The following is an 11,955-nucleotide window of genomic DNA, read 5'->3' as shown; positions in this document are numbered from 1 at the left end:
GTGATGATGAGGAGGCCACAGGCTGGAAGGAGATGGTCTCCAGCGTCAGGGAGCGCCATGAGCAAGCTAGAGCCATGGAGGACACATTTACTGAGAAGTTCCACCCCGTCGCAGAGGATCTCAAAGAGATGATGGTAGTGGTCTCCAACCCTGATCCTTGTTCCAACCCAGCAACAAAAGATTCTACTAATCATCAAGACCTTGATTAGCTGAATCAGGTCATGGTTGGGCTGGAATGAAACGCTGCACACTCTATGGCTCTCCAGGACCCGGGTGGGTGTCCAGGTGGGTGTCCACGTAAAACCTTCCACTAGAGGGTGGTAGCTAGTTTGGCAGTGTAGATATTTGTGTTAATACCCTGAGCCTCTGAGGATATAATTAAGCAATAAGGCCTGAGGAGTGTGGTATATGTCCAATAAGCTTTATATGACAAAACAATACTTTTTACTATTCTAATTATGTTAGTAACCAGTTTATAATAGCAATAAGTCACCTCAGAGGTTTGTGGTATATGGGCAATATACCACGGCTAAGGGCTGTTCTTAGGCACGACGCAACACGAAGTACTGGATACAACCCTTAGCCGTTTTATATTGGCCATATACCACAAAACCCCCAGGTGCCTTATTGATGTTATAAACTGGTTATCAATGTAATTAGAACAGTAAAAATAATTGTTTTGGGTCAAACCGTGGTATACGGTCTGATATACTACCACAACTTGGTGCAATCAAGGGAGAAAAGTAGCACATCACAGTTCTGTAGCTCATGTAGGGTTCTGATATAAAACATATTATAAACTTGGGTGGTTCAAACCCTGAATGCTGATTGGCTGAAAGCATTCAGGGCTGCAGAACTGTGACGTGCTACTTTCCCCCCTTGACTGTACCATCCTTCCAGTCTGCCAATGAGGATGAGTCCTTCCTGGCCTGTACAAAATCAGATGAGGCCATGAGGCGAGACTGGTCGAGACATATGATGACAGCCGGAGAGGCCAGTGGTGACATCTTCATCAGCGTCAGCATCACCAACCATCTATGGGGTTGTTAAGGGGAGCAGTGAGTTCAAAACTGATGTGTCAGCAGATGATGTCATAAAGAGCAAAAAGTCCAAGAGTAAAAATCAGGCATTCACAATATCAGCAAGGCTCTGACTGGACTGCTGGTTCGTAAGCTTTGATTGTTGTTTTTGTGTACTGCTTTTAACAGCCTTGTGATTTTCTGTGTCTGGTGGTATGAAACCTCAAATGTATGTGAAATAGGTATTGTTAGAAGAAATAAGCTCAGTTGGTAGAGCATGGTGCTTGTTACCCCAGGGTAGTGGGTTTGATTCCCTGGACCACCCATATGTTAAATGTATGCAGGCATGACTGTATGTTGCTTTGGATAAAAGTGTCTGCTAAATGGCATATATAATTCTATGATATAACCACACAAGTTTTCCATCAGTGCTAAGCTTCTGCTGGTCTACTGTACAGTATTCTCTAAAATACATCACAATACTGTTGATTAAGTCACTTTATAGTAAGTTCCTAATTGGGAATATTTAGTTAAATGAAATAATGAATGATTCATGTCTCTTTCATTTTTACATTTTACATTTTAGTCATTTAGCAGACGCTCTTATCCAGATCGACTTACAGTAGTGAATGCATACATACACACAAACACCATGCTCTACCAACTGAGCCACACGGGACCTATTTTTCATGACACTCCTGAAGCACACAAAGGATGATCATACTGGAGATGGACCAATTGCTGCGACTCACTCGACATGGCCATGTTTCCTGCACATCCACTCAGTAACTAGCGTTTTCTCAGTAGTTGACGTAAAAAGTCCGAAATACAACCATTTTACTGACTGTGGGTGATGTTTATTAGTCTATTTTTTTCTATAAATGACACAAATGAAAATGAAACGTTTATATTGATAAAATATCAAGTGGCCGTAAAGCACTTCATATGTGTGTTGCTGGTTAACGATATATGCTAATTCCAGTTCTAATTCCAGTTCTATCTGATCTTGGGTTAGGCGTTTCACTATTTCTGTTCATGAAACAGGTTTATCTATTTTTCCCAATGACTGCATAGTTTGTCCTGGTGGGGATCCGTAGTTGGCGGATAAGCATCGTGAAGAAGAATGTTGATGTTGTCAAAGTTGAAGAGGAGGACTCAGTGTTAATAAACAAACTTCAAATCGTGTCATTTGGTGAGTAACTGTCCCATACAGAACCGATTGATCAACATGGCATGTCACGATGTTAGCATTGTCACTTGTTGGCATTTCACAATCACACCCTAAGTATAGCCCACGATAGGTATTGAGGCAGCTAAAAATATTCCCTGCGGCGGTCAGGGGGAGCGATTTATGCTAGCTAACGTAAGCATGCTAGCTAACTGCTAAGCGAACTAACTGTAGCCTTTGCCTTGTTCAATTCTGTATTCTGATCTAGACTATAGTCATGCCAGATTGCTTGGTCGTTGAAGTTTGTTTCTTCGTGCTCGTGGAGCAGCACATCCATGACAGACTTGTTGATTGTCAGGAGTGGGCTAGCCAGCTTGAGGTGGGCCGAGCAGAGCACTTCCATTTCTGGTAACAAGTCAGCTGTATAGATAGCTAGCTCAACATGACTAACTTTAGCTAGCTAAGTACAGTCAATATTCAGCTATGTTGCCAATGTCAGCAACTGTACACATTGATCATAGATTTGCTGGAAATTCTGTATAGCTAGCTAGCTAGCTAGCTAGCTAACATTAGCTAGTTATGCAGATGACAAGGCTAAACATATATCCAGTCCCCCTTGGTCTCTCTGCATCGAGCATCCTGTGTTTTCTTTTGTATTTCTGTTAACTTTTGTTGTTGACCTTATCTAACTAATCTGAAATATGCAAGTAATGTTCAGAGGTTGGTTTGGGTGGCAAGTTATGTCTTGTTGTTTGTAAGATGGTGATGATGACTGTGTGTTTTCTTTCAGCTTGTCCTGGCAGGAAACTTAGTAAAGGATCATGGGTAACACAGGCGACCGGATGTCCGGAGACCGCCATGGCGCCAAGGCCCATCGCTCTGACAGCAGAGACAAAGACCACGAGCCCAGCAAGATGGTGGACAGCACTGATGACCCTAACATCTTCAACACACACGGTCTGGGGTCCTCCAAGGTACCTCTGCTCTGGAACATAGGATATTTGGGGGCAGGGGTGTAAAGACCATCACACTAAACAGTTGCATCAACAACAGATACAGGGGGGGGGTACATTTCCGGGTCAGATTAAGAAGATGGGAAGAGAGGTAGAAGCCATATTAGCCAAGTGAGATAAACTCTGGCTCTTTCTCAATTCATCTTTATCGATTCCTCTCTCCTCGCCTCCTCAAAACCCACTGGAGAAGAAGGTCCAATGTGAGGGACCTTGGACTTTTTCTTCCAAGGAGGCAAGGAGATAATATGCGAGGAATCACAAAAAGAGTAGAGCCCCTGTCATTCCCACATTGTGATTTAAACTGAGTTTCTTTTCTCCCGTAAGGTGTCGGACAAGGAGGAGCCCGACCTGGATGACCTGGTGAAGACCGGGCCTCAGTCCAGACCCACGGTCATTCGCTGGGCCGGAGGAGGGAAGGAGGTCTACATCGCTGGCTCCTTTAACAACTGGGGCAACAAGATCCACCTCAATAAGAGGTAGGGGAGGGGAGGGGAGAGGCCCTGGCCTGCATACTGTATTGCTGTTTAACTATGTTATTAGTGACAACATTTTGACACAGTTAATAGTGCATTAACAGTGTATTAACACAGTATTTCTTCGCCAAGCCACAATGACTTTGTTGCGATCCTGGACTTGCCAGAGGGAGAGCACCAGTACAAGTTCTTTGTGGACGGACAATGGGTCCATGACCCCTCAGAGGTAAACCCTACATATGGCTCTGGCCTAAACTAGACAACTTGATTGATATACTAAGTTTTGCCTGTTAAAAAAAAAAACATATACACACAGTACATCCATTTTAAACGTGACAGGGATAGCGCAATAAAGTCAGTGATTTATTTCCATTTATGATGACATTTTTATTTTATTTTAAGCCTAATCTGAACATATAAAGGTTTAATAATATATTTCAAATACAACAGTGCAGCTATTTTCAGACGTGTTTTGGTGATCCATCCACACTGTTTATTTGTTATTAACCCCATATTAACCCTGCTATAACACTCCCTCCTGCAGCCAGTGGTGACCAGCCAATTAGGCACCATCAACAACCTGATTGAGGTGAAGCAGTCAGACTTTGAGGTGTTTGATGCTCTGCAGGTGGACTCTCTGGAGTCCACTGACACCTCAGGTCAGTAGAGGCTCTAATCGTCTGTTGTCCCTTTGCATTAAGCTGGCATAGCCTTATCTGTATGTGATTGGATAAGAGAAGGCAGGGTTTTCATCCTCTGTTGTCCCTTTGGGTTAAGCATAGCCTTGTACTGACCAAGAGGTGCCAACTTAAGGTCATGCAAGTTTGGGCCAAGTTTCCTTCCTCATGGTAATCACTGATCTGTACATGATTGGGTAAGAGAAGGCAGGTTTTCCATCCTATCACCATTCAAGCCTTTTCAGATCAGTGATTACTTCAAGGAAGGATGTAATATTTAATCCTGATCAGGTGTTTAGGATAAGTTATGTAAGTTGATGAAAACCCAAGAAATCAGTCACCATTTGAGAGTATATGAATGACATGCTGTGTGTGTGTGTCATTGTGTGTCCTTAGACCTGTCCAGTTCCCCTCCAGGTCCCTATGGACAGGAGCAGTACATGTTCAGGCCTGAGGAACGCTCCAAAGCCCCACCCATCCTCCCCCCACACCTCCTCCAGGTCATCCTCAACAAGGACACTAACATCTCTGTGAGTTTCTTTCCGTTTCAGTCTCTCTCTCTCTCTCAATTATTCATTTACATTTGCTTTATTGGCATGATGTAACAATGTACATATTGCCAAAGATTACTTTGGAGATTTACAATATTAACATAATTAAAATAATAATAATCAATATTGTCAACAGGACAACAGTACGAGAATAATCAAGGGTCAAAATAACCATACATTCAACAATAACAATGGCATAGAGGACATGTGCATGTTAGTAGGTCTGTCAGACACTGTCCCTCATCTTCTGTCAGGCAGCAATGTAATGCGCTGCCAACCCACAGCTCTCTGCGTCCTCCCCCAACAGGACGGGTAGCCTATCCTCATCAGAGAGGTCTTTGAAACCTTGAATAAGGGTTTCAAATTTGGGGAAATCACACTGTCTAATTGTTTTATATTTTTTTAACATTTTGTCAGGAAATTTAGCTCTGTCTCAGGTTCTGCTGTGGTGCAGTGGTTGCACAGCCTTTCATCTACAGGGAGCCAGGTTTTCCTGTGTCTATCCTTCTTAATGACAAGGCGGTGCTCACTGAGCCTGTACTTTCTCAAGGGTTTTCTAAGGTTTTGATCAGTAACCACGGTCAAATAGTTTGCCACGGTGTACTGTCGATTGTGCTCCCCAATAAGCAGTGGTGGAAAAAGTACCCAATTTTCATACTTGAGTAAGAGTAAAGATACCTTAATAGAAAATGACTCAAGTAAAAGTGAAAGTCACCCAGTAAAATACTACTTGAGTAAAAGTCTAAAAGTATTTGGTTTTAAATATACTTAAGTATCAAAAGTAAATGTAATTGCTAAAATATACTTAAGTATCAAAAGTAAATGTATAAATCATTTCACATTCCTTATATTAAGCAAACCAGACGGCACAATCTTGATTTATTTTTAATTTACGGATAGCCAGGGGCACACTCCAACACTCATACGTCATTTACAAACCAAACACGTATGTTTAGAGAGTCCGCCAGATCAGTGGCAGTAGGGGATGACCAGGGATGTTCTCTTGTTTAAAGTATTTTTACTTAAGTATTTTACGCCACTGTCAATAAGTAATGCAGTTTTGTTTTGACAGTGTTGTAATTTGGTTTATTCTGATTCATTGGATTTTCTGAGGCTTCAGTGTGTTAGTAGAACTCAGCCCCAGGACCAGCTAGATGAGGGGACTCTGTTCTTTGCTCTCTCTCTCTCTCTCTCTCTCTCTCTCTCTCTCTCTCTCTCTCTCTCTCTCTCGCTCTCTCGCTCTCTCCTCTCTCCTCTCTCCTCTCTTCTCTCTTCTCTCTTCTCTCTCCTCTCTCCTCTCTTCTCTCTTCACTCTCGCTCTCTCTCATTCAATTTCACTTTAAGGCCTTTATTGGCTTGGGAAACATATGTTAACATTGCCAAAGCAAGTGATAATAAACAAAAGTAAAATAAACAATACAAATTAACAGTAAACATTACAATCACAAAAATTCCAAAAGAATAAATACATTTCAAATGTCATAATATGTGCGAATAGTTAAAGTACAAAAGGGAAAATAAATAAACATAAATATGGGTTGTATTTACAATGGTGTTTGTTCTTCACTGGTTGCCCTTTTCTTGTGGCAACAGGTCACACATCTTGCTGCTGTAATGGCACACTGTGGTATTTCATCCAATAGATATGGGAGTTTATCAAAATTGGGTTTGTTTAATACTGTCATACATTTGGCAGGAGGTTAGGAAGTGCAGCTCAGTTTCCACCTTATTTTGTGAGCAGTGTGCACATAGCCTGTCTTCTCTTGAGAGCCAGGTCTGCCTACGGCGGCCTTTCTCAATAGCGCCAGGACCAGCTTGCTTAGGGGACTCTTCTCCAGGTTCATCTCTCTGTAGGTGATGACTTTGTTATTGAAGGTTTCGGAATCGATTCCTTTTAGGTGGTTGTAGAATTTAACGGCTCTTTTCTGGATTTTTATAATTAGCGGGTATTGGCCTAATTCTGCTCTGCATGCATTATTTGGTGTTTTACGTTGTACACAAAGAATATTTTTGCTAAATGTTTGTCCCATTTTGTGAATTGTTGGTTGGTGAGCAAACCCCAGACCTCATAACCATAAAGGGCAATGGGTTCCATAACTGATTCAAGTATTTTTAGCCAGATCCTAATTGGTAAGTTGAATTTTATGTTCATTTTGATGGCATAGAAGGCCCTTCTTGCCTTGTCTCTGAGATCGTCCACAGCTTTGTTGAAGTTACCTGTGGTGCTGATGTTTAGGCCAAGGTATGTATAGTTTTTTGTGTGCTCTAGGGCAACGATGTCTAGATGGAATTTGTAGTTGTGGTCCTGGCAACTGGACCTTTTTTGGAACACCATTATTTTTGTCTTACTGAGATTTACTGTCAGGGCCCAGGTCTGACAGTATCTGTGCAGAAGATCTAGGTGCTGCTGTAGGCCCTCCTTGGTTGTGGACAGAAGCACCAGAACATCAGCAAACAGTAGACATTCAGATTCTAGCAGGGTGAGGCCGGATGCTGCAGACTATTCAAGTGCCCTCGCCAATTTGTTGATATACTTGTTGACGAGGGTGAGGCTTAAGCTGCATCCTTGTCTCATCCCACGGCCCTGTGTGTCATGACACTAGCCAAGACCCAAATGCAGACACAGGAGCCAGATGGTTGGAGTTTAAGATGTTTAATATATCCAAAGGGAATAGGCAAGAGAATGGTCATGGACAGTCAAAAGGTCATAACCAGATCAGAGTCCAGGAGGTACAGAGTGGCAGGCAGGCTCGAGGTCAGGGCAGGCAGAATGGTCAGGCAGGCGGGTACAGAGTCCAGAACAGGCAAGGGTCAAAACCGGGAGGACTAGAAAAAGGAGAAAAGGCAAAGCAGGAAAATGGGAAAAACACTGGTAGGCTAGGACATACAAGACGAACTGGCACAGAGAGACAGGAAACACAGGGATAAATACACTGGGGAAAACAAGCAACACCTGGAGGGAGTGGAGACAATAATGAGGACAGGTGAAACAGATCAGGGCGTGACAGTGGAAAGAAATGTGTGTCTTTTTGCCAATTTTAACCGCACACTTGTTGTTTGTGTACATGGATTTTATAATGTTGTATGTTTTTCCCTCAATACCACTTTCCATCCAATTTGTAAGTCGCTCTGGATAAGAGCGTCTGCTAAATGACTTAAATGTAAATGTAAATGTAAATTTGTATAGCAGACCCTCATGCCAAACTGAGTCAAATACTTTTTTGAAATCAACAAAGCATGAGAAGACTTTGCCTTTGTTTTGGTTTGTTTGTTTGTCCAGTTAGGGTGCGCAGGGTGAATACGTGGTCTGTCATACGGTAATTTGGTAAAAAGCCAATTTTACATTTGCTCAGTTACATTGTTTTCACTGAGGAAATGTACACGTCTGCTGTTATTGATAATGCAGAGGGTTTTCCCAAGGTTGCTGTTGACACGTATCCCACTGTAGTTATTGGGGGTCAAATGAGTCTCCGCTTTTGTGGATTGGGGTGATCAGTCGTTGGTTTCAAATATTGGGGAAGATGCCAGAGCCAAAAATGATGTTAAACAATTTATGTAAAGCCAATTGGAATTTGTGGTCTGTATAATTTAGGATACCATCAACACCACAGGCCTTTTTGGGTTGGAGGGATTGTATTTTGTCCTGTAGTTCATTCAATGTAATTGGAGAATCCAGTGGTTTCAGGTAGTCTTTAATAGTTGATTCTAAGATTTGTATTTCATCATGTATATGTTTTTGTTGTTTGTTCTTTGTTATAGAACCAAAAAGATTGGAGAAGTGGTTAATCCATACATCTCTGTTTTGGATAGATAACTCTTCATGTTGTTGTTTGTTTAGTGTTTTCCAATTTTCCCAGAAGTGGAAAGAGTCTATGGATTCTTCAATTACATTGAGCTGATTTCTGACTTGCTGTTCCTTCTTTTTCCGTAGTGTATTTCTGTATTGTTTTAGTGATTCACCATAGTGAAGGCGTAGACTCAGGTTTTCTGGGTCTCCATGTTTTTGGTTGGATAGGTTTCTCAGTTTCTTTCTTAGGTTTTTGCGTTCTTCATCAAACCATTTGTCATTGTTGTTAATTTTCTTCGGTTTTCTGTTTTACATTTTTTAGATTTGATAGGGAAGCTGAGAGGTCAAATATACTGTTTAGATTTTCTACTGCAAAGTTTACACCTTCACTATGATAGTGGAAAGTTTTGTCCAGGAAGTTGTCTAAACGGGATAGAATTTGTTGTTGCCTAATTGTTTTTTGTTAGGTTTATACTACTTTCCTTCCATAGCATTTCTTAATATTATACTTCTGTCTCTCTCTCTCTCTCATCTCTCTTTCTCTCTCCCTCATCTTCTCTTATCTTCTCTCTCTCTCTCTCTCTCTCTCTCTCTCTCTCTCTCCCATCTCTGTGTTGTAAATTCCAATTTGGAACCGTCTTGATTACTAATTCATCTTCTCTCTCTCCCTCTCCTACAGTGTGACCCAGCCTTGCTGCCTGAACCCAACCATGTGATGCTCAACCATCTGTATGCTCTCTCAATAAAGGTACTGTACGAGGGCAGCAGCATCCTCTATCCCACTTCTTACTGCAATACTTATAGATTGAGTAATAGTCTCATCCATAGCATAACATAGCATTAGTATCTGTCTGTCTGTCTCTGTCCGTCCGTCCGTCTCACACAATCACTCACTCTCTCTCTCTCTCTGTCCTCTCCCTCAGGATGGAGTGATGGTGCTCAGTGCGACTCACAGGTATAAGAAGAAGTACGTCACATCTCTGCTCTACAAGCCCATCTAACCCATGCGTGTAGGTGCACAGTGCTATAGAGGGCAGAATGTTAATACTGCGCTGGGTTTAACTATGACATGTAGTTGAGATTGGACTAAACTAACAGTTTATAAAAGAGCTGGGGGCCTGTGGCTGAGACTGGGGGGCAAATCTCAAGACACCCTTTTCCCTGTAGAGTGCACTACACACTTTAGCGCTCAGCAAATGGGTTCAAAGTAGTGCACTCAATGTGGAATAGGGTGTCATTTGAGCTTCAGCCTGTGACTCCCTCACAAGGATAAATACTGTAAGTGTACTGTGGCGTTTTCCCATAATGCACCCATAGTTGAATAGCAATAAGGGACTGAAAGAAACCACTGTGTGTGTTCAGCACTTAGGCTGCGTTTACACAGGCATCCCAATTCTGATCTTTTTTTCCACTAATTGGTCTTTTGATCAATCACATCAGATCATTTCACATCAGATCTTTTTCAGAGCTGATCTGATTGGTCAAAAGACCAATAAGTGGAAAAAATATCAGAATTGGGCTGCCTGTGTAAACGCCAGCCTTAGATTCTTTGTGGGTGCGTAGAAAGAACATTTGGTTCCATTAAAAACATAATGGTTTGAAGACAAGTCTGCTGATGGGACTTTCAAACACATATAATCAACATGATGTTTTATTAAATTAGCTTTTGAAAGGTTATGTACATGGAAAGAGGGCAGTTGAATTTTTCTGGCTTGGATTTAGCCCATTCTTTCTCCATATTTTTACTGTAATTGTACAGTGACTACATTAAATGGATGTTCCTGCAGGGTCTTCCTTGTCATTACTGTAATTGGACAGTGACTAGACTAAATGAAGGTTCCTGCAGGGTCTTGTTATTACTGTAATTGGACAGTGACTAGACTAAATGAAGGTTCCTGCAGGGTCTTGTTATTACTGTAATTGGACAGTGACTAGACTAAATGAAGGTTCCTGCAGGGTCTTGTTATTACTGTAATTGGACAGTGACTAGACTAAATGAAGGTTCCTGCAGGGTCTTGTTATTACTGTAATTGGACAGTGACTAGACTAAATGAAGGTTCCTGCAGGGTCTTGTTATTACTGTAATTGGACAGTGACTAGACTAAATGAAGGTTCCTGCAGGGTCTTGTTATTACTGTAATTGGACAGTGACTAGACTAAATGAAGGTTCCTGCAGGGTCTTGTTATTACTGTAATTGGACAGTGACTAGACTAAATGGAGGATCCTGCAGGGTCTTGTTATTACTGTAATTGGACAGTGACTAGACTAAATGGAGGGTCTTCCTTGTTTGATTCCAAAGGGACGATGACCACTAATAAAATCAGGATTTGCAATTGGATAGGCTGTGTAAATTTAACTGAACTGAAGTATAACAAACTATGGGTATTAAATGGAATATCCCATTTAATCACTTTAAACTAAAGGCCTCATATTACATATCAAATAGGAGTTGTGAGATGTTGGCCTGTGTCTGTAGATCTCTGCTTAGTTCTGCTATTGCCTTCATGAAAGGATGCTGCAAGCACTTTGGCTACAAGTGTGTCTCCAACAAATGCTCTGAGCAGGACTGTTGACATAAACGTTTAACTATGCAGATACACCGACACATCTTGTAGCTTTACATTGGACCTCAGTGTCCAGTCTGCTTCTATTTATCCAATAGAAATGGATGTGTCTGTTACATGTTCTGTATTTATAGCAAAGAAACAAACAAATAATGGTTTGTCTTGAATGTCTAATACGAACAGTTTACTGTGGAATGTGTGGTGGATTTCACAACTGTGATTCTATCAAGATGAAACATTTGTGTCAAATTGCCTATTGATTTCATAAGAATGTTAAAAAGTGTAATTTACTTTCATCAATGATGTTAAATTATGTTAAACTACTCAGATTTGACCATAAATGTATTTAATATTTATAATTCTGAGATTATTGTACCTATTGCTTGTGATACTTCACAACAATAATCAATGTGGGCTGATATCTGTAGGTGATATACTCCAAAGAGAAGATAATATATATATAATTACATATTTTATTTGAACAAACTGAGAAAAAGCAATATCTCGCTGTGTTTGAAAATATAGGATATTCTGGTGCTTTATTAGGAAAAAACAAAACTTGAATTTTAAAACTGTTAGCTAACATGTTTGTTTTTGAAAATACTTTGCAGCATTACTGTGTAAGCCAGGTACTATAGAAGGTTGTTTCACTTGTTTGCAAATAAAAAGGGAAGACGTGTTGACCCTGAATATGCGAGTGAG

At 41.0% G+C, this 11,955-nt stretch overlaps 1 protein-coding gene across 4 annotated transcripts; it reads left to right on the top strand.

Moving 5' to 3' along the window:
* Positions 1 to 1,148: 1,148 nt before the first annotated feature.
* Positions 1,149 to 11,943, top strand: LOC106569689 (5'-AMP-activated protein kinase subunit beta-2). 4 transcript variants are annotated; one of them, XM_014141252.2, is made up of 9 exons: positions 1,149 to 1,164; positions 2,094 to 2,211; positions 2,978 to 3,161; positions 3,525 to 3,676; positions 3,806 to 3,899; positions 4,218 to 4,332; positions 4,747 to 4,880; positions 9,368 to 9,436; positions 9,612 to 11,943. In XM_014141252.2, exons 3-9 carry the CDS (start codon positions 3,009 to 3,011, stop codon positions 9,687 to 9,689), a joined length of 795 nt encoding a protein of 264 aa, XP_013996727.1. In that variant the 5' UTR covers positions 1,149 to 1,164; positions 2,094 to 2,211; positions 2,978 to 3,008; the 3' UTR covers positions 9,690 to 11,943. The 4 variants fall into 4 exon arrangements, with proteins under 4 accessions (XP_013996727.1, XP_045550329.1, XP_045550328.1 ...); XM_045694373.1 differs by lacking the exon at positions 1,149 to 1,164 and adding an exon at positions 2,456 to 2,566 and having other exon boundaries at positions 2,072 to 2,211; XM_045694372.1 differs by lacking the exon at positions 1,149 to 1,164 and adding an exon at positions 2,456 to 2,595 and having other exon boundaries at positions 2,072 to 2,211.
* Positions 11,944 to 11,955: the final 12 nt, after the last annotated feature.

The sequence above is a fragment of the Salmo salar genome, chromosome ssa14 (assembly GCF_905237065.1).
Source record: "Salmo salar chromosome ssa14, Ssal_v3.1, whole genome shotgun sequence".
NCBI classification, from domain to species: domain Eukaryota; kingdom Metazoa; phylum Chordata; class Actinopteri; order Salmoniformes; family Salmonidae; genus Salmo; species Salmo salar.
Note: the sequence above shows the minus strand (reverse complement) of the source record. Positions and strands in the feature narration are given on the sequence as shown.